Genomic DNA, 13,296 nt, shown 5'->3' on the forward strand with positions numbered 1-13,296 from the left:
GACAGGGGTGCCAGCTGAGCAGAGAAGTTAAACCCTTCATTAGACAGCACTGTAATTTGATGGGCAGAGTAGTCACGGTTCAGTGGCTCTGCACGCCCGGTCCAAAAGCGGCAGGCTCGGTGCTAAGGAGGATCGTCACAAGTGACTCTGAAGTTACTGAAGAAATGTTTGACAGTCCTTTGGGGTCAGGGGGCGTGTCCCTCCCCCAAGTAGGAGGTGAATAATAAAAGTCATCTGTTTGGCTGATGAGGCCCTTGAATGCAGCTGAATGTAATGAGAGCCAAGCAAACATCAGTGCTAACTGGGTGGTTGCTTCAGGGGAACAGGGTTTTGAGATATGACGTAGGGGTCACTCCTCAGAATCCAGCCATCATTGGTTATTATGATCGCCACAACTGGACTATAACTTTAGAAACTGTTGCAAGCTGGATTGATTTATGGTATTCAGCAAATGTTTATAACATTTTAAGTAGAGCATTTACAAACAAAAATGAAAGAGGATGTATTATATACCATTCTATTTTGTTCTCAAATTTACTCTGCTTTCAGAAATAGTAAATAAGCAGGAATTATAAAGGACTCAGCAAGTTAATGCTACAGTTAGATTGAATTTAGTAAAAGGAAACTGTTAGGTGGTAAACATTATAGCAAATATTTTCGGGTACTTGACAACTGGGGATTACCACAGCACTTGCAACAGTCAAATAAAAACCTTATCCTACCAGCACATATGGTGTAGGAGATCATCAGCAGGAAATCAAATCAAGCTCCTTTTTTTACCCTAATTAGTTTGTAAGATAATACATGTTCATGATCCCAGTGTCAGCTATGCTTCGTCTTCAACTTTGTGACTTCCATATTCACAGCTGCACTCTCAAGCTAGTGGAAACAATACCAGTTCAACTCCACCAAGAAAAGCCCAGTCTTCAGGTCCCAAAGTTAGAAAGAGTGTGAGCAGCCGAGTTCACGAAGCAGTGACGGCTATTGCGCTTTGCCACAACGTGACGCCGGTTTACGAGTCTCGAGCCGGCGTGACTGGGGAGACTGAGTACGCAGAGGTGGACCAAGACTTCAGCGATGAGAACCGCACCTACCAGGCCTCCAGCCCAGATGAGGTCAGTCACCTTTTACAGAATCTCATTTCCCCGTGTTATTCCTCAGAGTACAAAGCTGTGTCGGTCTGTGTGTTTCACTGGGACTCAAAAGCATGAGCATTAGTTCTTTTAGGAGTGAACAGGGGATCTTAAGAATAGTGTTAATGCGACAGGCTGGGAAACCTGGGAAAGTGAGGATTTGCTGCATGTGCACTTGATCCTACTGGGTCCACACACCTCGGAGTACTAAAAGCTAGTCACAGGGCAGCAGGAGAGAAGTCAGTTGTCTGAGTGTATGAACTGATTTGAGTCTTGACAGGCTGCGTTACTCAGTTTCTTCTCATCTCCAAATGCATCATCAGGTTCGCATATTAAATTTCCGGTTATGTTTGCCAGAATTTAAAATTTTTTTAAATCTACAGAAAACAGAAATGATAAAACATTAAATATGGTAATCAGTAATTTCCAACTTTATATTATTCTTTGATTTTTAGTTTAATAAAAATTTATTATTGCCCTAGCCAATTTGGCTCAGTGGATTTAGGAGACAACAGTTTTATGTCCAGCATCAGCCTACAGACCAGAGTCCAGGTTCAATTCCAGTCAAGGGCATGTACCTCGGTTGCAGGCTCCTCCCCATTCCGGGTCCTGGTCAGGACTCATGCAGGAAGCAACCAATTGATGTGTTTCTCTCACATCAATGTTTCCCTCTTCCACTCTCCCTAAAAATCAATGAAAAAATATCCTCAGGTGAGGATGAACAACAACAACAAAATCTATTATTTAACTAATTTGCCCAGTTCCCATACAGTCTTAGTATATTTTATATATAGTTTTCTTATATACTCTCTCCACTGAGGGTTCTTCAGATCTCTGTAAAGTAATCAAACCAGCTATAGAAAATAGTTAAATATACTTTATCACACATCTACATTATTACATGCCAAAAATAAGTACAAATTTTGTTGAAAATACATAGGATTTTTCATCTTAGATTTCTATAATACTTTTTGAATCTTAGGTTAGGAATTCACAATAGAGAGGGATTTTCTTTTTTTTTTCTTCTTTTTTTATATTATTTTTTAATTAATTTTTTAAAATCAATCTTTATTGTTCACATTATTTCAAAGGTTCCTCATTTCTTCCCCCCTCCACCAAGTTCCCACCCCACCCTCTGCTTCTTCCCCACCCCCCACCATCCTCATCCATAGGTGCACAGTTCATGTTCAGTCTCTTCCTGCATCCACCACTCCCCTCTTCCCCCAAGATTGTCAGTCCACTCCCCTCCCGTATCCCTGATTCTACCGCAATCAAAAAGTATTGTTCATCAGGTCCTCCAACCTCCTTGTTTTTGTTTTTTTTTTAATTAATAAACCCCCATATTTTAAGAATAAATTTTAAAATCCAATAATCCCAAACCTTGTTTTTTCTGCCCTGGGAACTGAGAAGCAAACTTGTTTACATGTAAACTTGCCCTTAGGCTATCAAAAGTCGTAGCCATTCAAATGTAAATGAACATATTGTTTAAAGATAGCTGCTGGTTGGAATTGGACCACCTGTTCTGGATGGGACGGGCCTGTCCTCCCCTTTCTCCATCGAAATTAAGGTGTCAGCTTTAAAACCCCTCCTTGGCAAGAGACCTCAAACTTTCAGAACTTTAAATTTTTCAGGTAGCAAATCAATTACTCAGTATTTTCTCAAATTAACTATTGAGAAATGCCCAAGGATACACTTCACACAAAAGACACCTCCAAATAGATCAACCTCATCCAGACCCCACACAAGGCACTCACAGATCAACACCCCAGCACTACAATAACAACACGTACAGATCTAAGCCCTCATCATTTGATTCAGCAGACCCTCAAGTTCCCCCAAAAGTTTCTAGCCATGTCTGAGAAGCAGCCCTGAGGCATGGGCAGGCGAGGAGGAGAGGGATTTTCTTGATTCAAAGATTACTAGAACTAAGTAGAAACTGTTTATCTTATATTTAAATGTGTACTTGTTTAAAATTTCTTCCTACTTTGGGAATTGGGCAATGATTAAAAAGTAACAGAATATTATATAACCATTAGGAATACGAATTTTAGTCTGAAAATGGAAAGGTTGGATATCATCATAATTTTAAAGGGCTCTATAGATGCAGTATTTGTGGGTCCCTGAAGCCTGAGGACAGTCATCTAAGGTCTCAGTACTGAGCTGAGTAAACTTGGCTACACTAGGCTAATGGAGGATGGCGATGGGTCCAGTCACCGGTGCTGCTTCAGAAACATTTTTATTAAATCAAGTGCTGAGGATCGTGCACCCCAGAGCTCCACTCAGGGGCAGGACCCCATTGATGTTTTCTGTCCAACCTCAGCTGGGACCTGTCACAATGTACATGCCTAGCAAGCAGCGATGTCGTCAGAAGACCACAGTGCTTTATGTTCCTCAGCTCTGTACCTCACAATCCCCATGCGATTATGGCTGTGTCATCTCAGCCTTTAAAGAGAACACACTTCATTAAGTAAAATGACCTCAGTGTTGATTCTACTCAATAGAAGTCTCATTTTCATTTTCCCAAAATGGAAAGGATATTTCCCTCACTCATGTGCATAAATAAGTCTTCGCAATACTAATAATGGAGTTCTGGGTGGATTCATCATAAATAATTAAGGTTCTGTGAGGCACAGTCATGAAGTATGTGTAGTAATGAAGTGTGTATAGTGATACTTTCAGATATGGCGAGTGGTGGGGTGTTCTGTTGGGTCAGTGTGGAGCCTGCTTACACCTGGTTGTTGTTTATTATGGTGAGTGATCATTAGTTCATTTTCTCTGGGAAGAGGAAGTTCCTTACCTGTCACTTTGTGTCCACAGCTTCTGCATAGCAAACTCCAGCTTAGCAGACATGAAAAGTTCCCTGGGAATTCCTGAACAGTTAAAGCCAGCCCTCTTCAGGGCTGTATCTGCTAGGTGCTGAGAGCTGACACTGAGCTAGTGTCAGGAACAGGCCTAAGTGGACATGGCCAGCATGCAGAGGGGCGCCAGCTCAGGTGATCCGGGCACAGGATGACACAAACCTTGACAACCTCTACCCTCTTTTGGCCCAGAAAGGTGATTGGGTGTGATTCTTGTGGCTGCGGACCCTGTACACCCACTATTTGGTAGTAACACTCTTCCCCCAGGGCCACACCCTTTATCACAGGTAGTTTCTACATTCAGATATCATTTCAGGGGCAGATAAATCTTTACTGGGTGGTTAGTGAAGAATCAGCTAAAATTTAGGACAAACCTAAAAACAGAAAAATGTTACATTAACAGCATTGCTTTTGAATTTACTGGTAGCGAAGTAAGCTATAATGTATGCAGCATGCTTCAGTTTAATCCATGTTATTGCTGTGCCTGTCGAAGCAGAGGACTGATTGTGCACTTTCATCAGCATGTCTGTGGGGAGCAGGTCCCTGTCAGTAACATCAACCCTCCTGTGACCCTCAGGAGCAGAAGAGAATGCCGAATCCATGGCCAGCCATGAGTATTGATTGGCAGTCTTTCCAGGCAATCAGATTGCAGTTTACATTCATAATTCTGTTATTATAACAATGATGGTAATAGCACAGATTATGATTGATAAAGTGTGTGATAAAAACTACCCTGGAGTATTGCTGGAAGCTATGCCTGTGTAATTGTCAAGATGATAAAGGACATTTCCCATGCTGTTAAAGAATGATAGCACAGCTCATTCAACTTAACAAAAGGAAGATAAACAACCCAATTAAAAAATGGGCAAAGGACCTCAATAGACACTTCTCCAAAATGAACATACAGAAGGCCAAAAGGCATGAAAAGGTACTCAAAGTCACTGATCATCCGAGAGATGCAAATCAAAAAGACAATGAGGTACCACCTCACACCTGTAAGAATGGCTGTCATCAACAAATAAACAAATGACAAGTGTTGGCAGGGATGTAGAGAAAAGGAAACTGTCATGCACTGCTGGTAGGAATGCAACTGGTGCAGCCTCTGTGGAAAACAGTATGGAGTTTCCTTTAAAAATGGAACTGCCATTTGATCAAGTGAGCCCACTTCTAGGAATATATCCCAAGAAGTTAGAAATGCCAACTAGAAAGGATATATGCACCCCTGTGTTCATAGCAGCACAATTTACAATAGCTAAGATTTGGAAACAGCCTAAGTGCCCATCAGCAGATGAGTGGATTAAAAAAGTATGGTACATCTACACAATGGAATACTATGCAGCTGTAAAAAAGAAAGAACTCTTACCATTTGCAACAGAATGCATAGATAAATATCACATGATCTCACTCATATGTAGAATCTAATGACCAGCATAAATGAATGAACAAAAATAGACCCAGAGACATAGAAACATTGAACAGACTGTCAAACCTCAGAGGGACGGCAGGGGAGAGTGGAGGGGAGCAAGAGATCAACCAATGAACTCATATGCTTATATGTATAACACAAGAACACAAACAGTGGGTGATGAAGGCTTAGGGGGAGGGGGAAAGTAAGGGGAAAAAGAGACATATGTAATAGTTTCAACAATAAAGACTTATTTTAAAAAATAAAAATAAACACACAATAAAAGAATGACAACACAGAAACTTTTTAATATGAAATTGTAGCTCCCACCCCATGTTCTGTTTCCTCTCATTTCACAACTCTTGGAACTACCTTCCATACTGGTTACTAAGCACAAAGACACATGAATGTGTAAATAAACTTCCTGAATGTGTTACTCAGTGCCTATGGATGAGACTTAACTCAGGCTTCCACTTACATACATTTTTACATCTCATTTTAATTATTTTTACTTTTGTATTGTCAATAATCATATTGTTAGATACTTCTGAAAGCTCTTGTGAAACAGTCATTTCAAATAGGTTAAAACTTTATGCTCTAAGTTATCTTTACATTTCAGAGAAAAATATCTCAGGATTATGTCCTATTATAATATCAAGCAGAACCTTACACATGAACATGGCAACACACAAGTACTGGATAAACCACTCTCTGCATGTTTCATTCAAATACTGACAAAAATCCTGAAGAGAGAAAATCAAGCAACAGCATTGAAAGCTCTTTTAAACAGAACCCAGACCGAAGCACTGAGGAAATCTCCCCAACTCTCTAGGACTCAATGTTGGGAGGAGGGCACATTCTTGGGAGGCCCACACCATCACTAACAGCATCCAAGGTACCACTAGGGCCGCACAGTTGGGAAATTAAAAAAGCAGCAGAGAATTAACTGCTCCTGAGATAAATTTTAAGCTCTTGTTAGAAGCCACCACACGGAGTATGCAGTGTGACCCAATATAGAAAAGGATGACCTCAGAGAAGCCGAGATGAAAAGTCACTGAACAGCTCCAGCTCAGGTACCAGCTCCCTGACTGCCAGCAGCACAGCGGTGGCAGGAGACAGAAACTCCATCTCAGCAAGTGACAGGTTAGGGAGTGCCCTGAAAGATAAGCCAGAGAGTGTGTGCATCAGGAAGAAGAAATGAAATATACAAACTTGGCATCCATGTAAAAACATTAGAAGAGCCATAGCCAGTTTGGCTCAGTGGATAGAGCATTGGCCTGCAGACTGAAGAGTCTCGGGTTCTATTCTGGTCAAGGACACATACCTTGTACCTTGGTTGCAGGCTCTTATGGGAGGCAACCAATTGATGTCACACATCTATGTTTCTCTCTCTGTCTCTCCCCTTCCCACACTCCACTGAGCTGAACAAGAACAGCTCTTGTCTTCAGACCACCACAGACACAGATGGTCAAGGCAAATGACAGGAAAGGCTCCAGGTCAGAACCTTTCCCAACAACGTAACTCCAGGCCCTTCGTCTACAAAGATGCCATCTTTGCAGCACAGGGGGGATGGTGGGTGCTGCCTTCCCCATGGGCAGGACAGCAAGACTGATGTTAGATTGCTGCTCAGGGCAATTGGTCATAATCCAATATAGTCAAGGCTCATTAGCTGGCAATCTAATGTGTAATGTTTTGCTGTCCTAGATTTATGTCAGCCAACTATGATTTTATTCATTAAAATGAAATGTGTATTTTTAAATGATAAATTGGGGCTGAGGTGAAATGGGTACACAGCGAAGGTGGTGGGACAAGGAGGAACTTGCAGGGGGGGGATGGCCGTGGTGGAGGACAGCCTTCCCATCCTCCTTTCTGTTGGAAATGTGGCAGCAAGATACGAGGCTCTAAAACAGTGGTCAGCAAACTCATTAGTCAACAGACCTGCAAACCGAGGCTCTCGAGCTAGTTTGCCGGCCACTGTCCTAAGGCACGCCTGCACCAGGAAGCAACTTCACTCTGCACACCTAGGATGGGACATGCTGTGTGCCCTCCTGGGCAGTGGGAAATGGCACCTCAGTCCCTTCTGTTTCTGGGGTTTAGGTGAGGAACCAGGTGAGAAGGTTGTTTGAGTGTCCACTCCCTTATGCCTTTTTAAAAATATATATTTTTATTGATTTCAGAGAGGAAAGGAGAGAGAAAGATACAGAAACATCAGTGATGAGAGAATCATTGATCAGCTATCTCTTGTATGCCCCACATTGGGAATTGAGCCCGAAACTCAGGCATGTGCCCTGACTGGGAATCGAATCATGACCTCTTTGTTCATAGGTCGATGTTCAACCACTGAGCTACGCCAGCCAGTCATCTCTTATTTTAGAAAAAGGTCAGATACACAGAGAGAGTTGGATGGTTTGCTCTCTCATAGGCTCCTGGAATCAGAGAGAACCTTGGAAAGCCGATAGTGAGTGCCTGCCCACCCCTGAGCCCTCCAGCCCACTGTGTGTGCCCACTAAACCGTGGCTGTGGGCAGCTAGTAAACCAGAGCACACTCAGATGTGTCCTTTGTTTCAGAAAGTGAGATCGAGGGCTCTGTCATCCTGCTATTGTTGGCCTGAGGAATATTATTAAAAGTGAACACTAACACAGCTACAAAGATACACAAGTTCTCAGCACAGTGAGCTGTGTAAATTGGTCATCTTTTGGCCAAGCTTTCTGACTGCCAGCCTCTTGCTTTTCTTCCTGGGAAGCCAGTAATCTCACCTGTTGCTGGTCTCCCCCCAGGTGGCTCTGGTGCAGTGGACAGAGAGCATCGGCCTCACCCTGGTCAACAGAGACCTCACGTCCATGCAATTGAGGACGCCCGGCGGCCAGATCCTGACCTACTGCGTCCTACAGATGTTCCCCTTCACGTCGGAGGGCAAGCGCATGGGCATCATCGTCAGGGTAGGCATCCTCGCCCCACAATAATTGACACTGCGAGGGGGTGACTTCAGGTAGTTCTCCTGAGACAACTGAGGCAGAGCTAGTAAGAAGGTCATTTCCTCATTCTGTTTTGTTTTCAATAGCAGGAGCTTGCCGAAGACTTTAAAGTAAGAATGACTTATGACCATAAAATTACTAAAATATACCCCCATTAAATTTTTAACAAATGCCAAAACTATATATTAGAAGTTGGCTATACAAGGAAGCTTATTCAATTAAACCATGAAAAGTAGAGAGAATTCATACTTACCTTGTAGTCCAAGGCATATGTCCAATAACTAATTTTATTCTGGGCACCGCACAGTGACTCGAGATCTGCAGCTGTGTTCTCGATCTTGGTGCCCGAGCATCGGGGCAATGTAGCCTGTGTAGAAAGAGGTTCGAGCAGTGTAGCACCGGGCAGCTGCATGAAGACACTGTTCTGAGTCTGTTAGAGCTGCTGTCATTTGAGGAGCAGCATGGTCTGAACATACCCATTTATTCTCCTTCCTTGCAGGATGAGTCCACGGCAGAAATCACCTTCTACATGAAAGGTGCTGATGCTGTCATGTCCACCATCGTCCAGTATAATGACTGGCTGGAGGAGGAGGTAACTAGCGCTCTATCATGGGAACGTGTTCACAGATTAACGAGCAGACAGAAAACCAGTGTGCTGTCCCAGCTGGTAGACCTGGGATTGGGGATGAATTAACACACTAGGTTTCAAACTCAACACAGGATTTTTCAGGATAGTGTTTCCCACTGGATCACCTCAGGTGATACCAGCTCAGTTCCACGAGGTTGTTTAGTGATGAGCAAGCTTCCTCTCTTTGTGCACAACTTCTGTGCTGGGATTTGCATGACGGTATGTCATGCACACAAGTAGGTCCTGTAAAGAGGATTTTGTTTATTGGTGAAAAAATAGAAAATTCTGAAATAACAGTGTACATATAGCCAATTTAATATACTCATTTTTAACCTAAATTATTTGCAAGGGGATTTAATTAGTATTTAAATCTAGTTCTAATTTGTACATAGGATTCACTTTAAAAATAGAAAGTAAGATACAAACATAACCAGTGCTCTACTGCATCAAATTGTCCCTAAACAAATATGACTTGTTTTAGCCTCATGAGGTTATAGTATTTGTTGTTTACGCTTATTTATTAATAAGAAGCTGAATTTGAAAGTAAAACTAAAGCCCTGCAGTTATAAACAACAGCCTTTTAATGCGTGCACATTGCTGTTGTGTTAATATCTCCCCACCGTGGACAGGAGACCGTCTGTCAGTGAGGGCCACACCCTCCACAGAGGTATTGGCAATATGAATCAATAGCTCCTCGGGCACTGGGATTTAATCAGGAACATGAATAAATTAAACTCCCTGAAGACCTAGTAAAATGCCATAAAAATTACTTTTGGTCATAATGATGTGCAATTAATTATAAAATACTTGTTTAATGTATTTAGCTTTATGAGGTCAAATCAATAAATGTCCTGCACCAGACACATAATGTCAGATTGTCTTTCACAAAGATAACTTTATTAACAATCCTTTGTACATTTACTTCCTCAGCATTGCAGTTCTTCCCTTAGTTGAATCTTTGACCTCTGCCCATGTCTTGGTAGTCTGAAGACATTTCATGGGGGAGACCAGCAGGCTCTCAGAGCCCTGTGGGCTCCTCTGTCTCAGACAAGCCCCCAGGTAGGATTCTTGACTATAAACTTGTGTTCTGAAAATATTAAAAAACAACAAAACAAAAAAACTACCAACACTTTTCACTTGTCATGTGACAGAAGGGGCCGATTTTACCAACCCTGTGGCGTGAATCTGCATAAACTCCCGAACCAGGTCCTGGATGTAGCAGCTAACAGTGGCCGCCTTCCCTCGAAAGCAGGCTTGCCGTTCACCCTCAGACCTGATGTTAGGGGTGAACAGGAGTTAAGAATTGGGGAACAGGGAAGTATGAGGGCACAGTGAAGAGCATACTGACATCCCCTGGGGTCCCTGTCCCCAGCCGGGACCTTTCGTCAGTTCTTTCTGCCATGTCTGCGGCTATGTGTGTGATTGTGAGCATCAGACTAGGCTACCCAGTGAACTGACAAGGAGCTTCAGCAAACCCAAATGGCGCAGGCTTTGTATGTGCCTACAGATTTTAGCATCAATGTAGTAAATGAGCTTTGCTGGAGATGAACCTCCTGTAGAGGGAGGGGACGTTATCTAGAAACATTAGCTTTGCCCTGAAGGGACAGTAGGCAATGACAGGGCCTCTGCACAAAGCTAGCGGGGTGAGCGAGCTTGGGAAGTTGTGTCTGCATGGTTTATCAGCGAGCCTGCGTGCTTGTCCCTGGGCAATGCGGAATTTCCACTCATCTCTAATTCTAATGCACAGAAGGTCAGACACTCAAAGTCACAGTCCCCTCGGTGGCTGAGATGCAGAGCCAGCCTCCCTGTGAGAGCTGCAAAGAGGGCACCTTCCTCTCCCCTTCATGCTGTACAGATGCTAACAGTTATCAGCCCTAACAGTGCATACCCATCACTAGTGTTTGACTTTCTTTCATTAAAGTAGCTGGTTCATTTGTTAGCAATGTATTTGCTTAAACACATCATCACATTGTCAGCTTTACATTGTAAATGTACATCAAGACACTGTTTTGATTAGTTGTTCTTTAGCTATGACTAGAGTCCTGTCCCCTGGTATTTGCTCAAAATATTTTGAAAAGACCCTGCTCCTGGCCCTGCCTTTGCCAGCCCCTTGCCCAAAAGTCCAGCACAGGGCGGGCACCAGCGGATCCGGGAGCGATCACCATGGTCTCTGTAAACCACAAATGCCCAAAACAAGGTGAACAGCTGGAGTTTTTAGCTTTCAAAATATTGTCAAAGATTGAAAGTTGAAAGGCAGTCAGTGAGAGGGGAAGGGTCTTTGGCAGCAGGTAGCAAGTGGTCCAGGAGCCAAGTGGCCTGGATAATCCTGGGCTGTTGTTACTCTTGGCATCTCAACAGGTGAGCTTCAAACAGGTTGTTCAGAAATAAATCGCTTATTGTTCATCACATCGTGGCTTAAACTTTATTTTTCATAAGAACACGTTACTCTGCAGTATTTCTTACTTCTCACCACACTGCTCCATGGGGTCTTCCTATTTCCAGGCCTCCCCTCTTCCCCCAGCTTAACTATCAATCTCCCTATGTTACCCGTGCCAGCACAGGGTAGCACGGAGCACAGTATGGTTTCAAGGTTTGTGGTGCCATTCTGACAAGTCTGGTTTGAGGTGGGAAAGCATGTGCTTGTCATCTGGGAGCTGCACTGTGACGCCAGCCCCACTGTGTGTGTGCACTGCTTGTTCTCGGGGTTCAGGAAGGGCAGGGCCATCATGGGGTGGGGTGGCGTGGCAGCAGCCCCTGAGGGCACAGCTGCTAAGTGCTGTACCCACCCATCTGGGCAAGGAGGTAGACTGGAAATGTCTGACCCTGCCGCTCCAGCTCCAGCCCCACTGGCAGAGGACACAGGAACTGGGAGCAGAGATAAAAATGCAGAGAGGGTGATGACAGCACAGTAGCCTGCCTCTTCCTTTCCAGTGCGGAAACATGGCCCGCGAAGGTCTGCGCACCCTCGTGGTCGCGAAGAGGGCGCTCACAGAGGAGCAGTACCAGGACTTTGAGGTGAGCAGATCGTCTCTCTCCACCCTCAGACATTCATCCCTCGTGGGCTCTGGTGCTCCTGTGAAAATGAGTTCATACTGCTCATAGGACTTTGTGAGGCCGTGTGGCCACAGCTGGGAGCATCAGGACTTAGTCCCCAACCCTGTAATGGCCCCATCCTCTTCTGCAGTAGAAGTGAGGATTTCTTTAGTGTTGCAAGTTTCCATTTATTCAGCAAGTCCTAAATGCTAATAAATATAAATAGCACAGCCCGTCTCTATCCTCAGAGCCGCTACATGCAGGCAAAGCTGAGTGTGCATGACCGGGCGCTGAAGGTGGCTGCGGTGGTGGAGAGCCTGGAGCGGGAGATGCAGCTGCTGTGCCTGACGGGGGTGGAGGACCGGCTGCAGGCTGATGTGCGGCCGACCCTGGAGATGCTGCGCAACGCGGGAATCAAGGTACTGCACCTGGAGCAGAGTGCTGTTTCCCTGTGACTGCATGACCTCTGTGCTGCCTTCTCTTCCTGGCCAGTGTGCCCTCTCTGTGCACACACGACATTAACTCCTCCTGGCTTAGTTTCCAGGAAGGTGCTTTCTCACCTTGCGCTCCCGTGAAGCAGAGGCTCAGTTACAGAATGGTGGGCACCTCGGGGTGGGGCCTCCACTGCATGAAAGAAAGGAGCCCGGCTGCTTTTAGAAGAGAGGCTGTTGGGTATGTGGACGGTGAGACAGTGGAGGGGTCAGAGGCAGCACTGCACCCACTCCTGTTGGACTTGGCGCATGGAGCAGGTTAGTCATGTGCAGAGAGCAGTGTCGGTGAGCTCTGCACAGGGACCGACGCCCTAGCAGGTCAGGAGGGAGTTCAGTCATGAGAGCCACTCACTCAGACGTGCAAATGATCTGGATCTGACTGACGAGGGAAGAGTTGTGATTATGACAGGTAGATGCCCTGCTTGTTTTTCTGTTTCTTATCTGTCCATGCTTGATTATCCACAGGTTAGTTAGTCTGTGCTCCGTGTAAAGATTTAAGTACTTAAACATCAACTCCTCACTAAACTCAATAAGACTTCCTGGGGTTCTCTTTTTTCTTACATTTCCAGTTGAAGGAAACCCCCTCACTGATGTGGAGACCTGATTTCAGCCATTCCTTGAAACCTAAGGTGCTGCTGCAGCCAGTCAGCTCACCCAAGCTACTCGTGGGCCCTTGGCGTGGCCTGTCTTGTCCTCTGTGATTCTTATTCCCAACTTCGTCATCACAGCATGTCAGGGTCTCGGGTCCATACTTAGTAAAGTGAACACAAAC

General features: G+C 44.5%; 1 protein-coding gene across 2 annotated transcripts in view; it reads left to right on the forward strand.

The window, feature by feature from the left end:
- The window catches only part of ATP9B (ATPase phospholipid transporting 9B (putative)), a 133,506-nt gene that overhangs the window by 104,463 nt on the left and 15,747 nt on the right, over window positions 1-13,296 (forward strand). For both annotated transcript variants that reach the window (XR_014795342.1, XM_084887978.1), the window contains exons 15-19: window positions 867-1,115; window positions 8,175-8,336; window positions 8,872-8,964; window positions 11,932-12,015; window positions 12,282-12,452. Coding sequence is in view for 1 of the 2 variants with exons in the window: in XM_084887978.1 (XP_084744104.1) it covers window positions 867-1,115; window positions 8,175-8,336; window positions 8,872-8,964; window positions 11,932-12,015; window positions 12,282-12,452 (759 nt within the window). In the remaining variant the exon portion in view is untranslated. The remainder of the gene's footprint in view (window positions 1-866; window positions 1,116-8,174; window positions 8,337-8,871; window positions 8,965-11,931; window positions 12,016-12,281; window positions 12,453-13,296) is intronic.

The sequence above is a fragment of the Pipistrellus hanaki genome, assembly GCF_964339955.1.
Source record: "Pipistrellus hanaki genome assembly, chromosome: 6".
Lineage (NCBI taxonomy): Eukaryota > Metazoa > Chordata > Mammalia > Chiroptera > Vespertilionidae > Pipistrellus > Pipistrellus hanaki.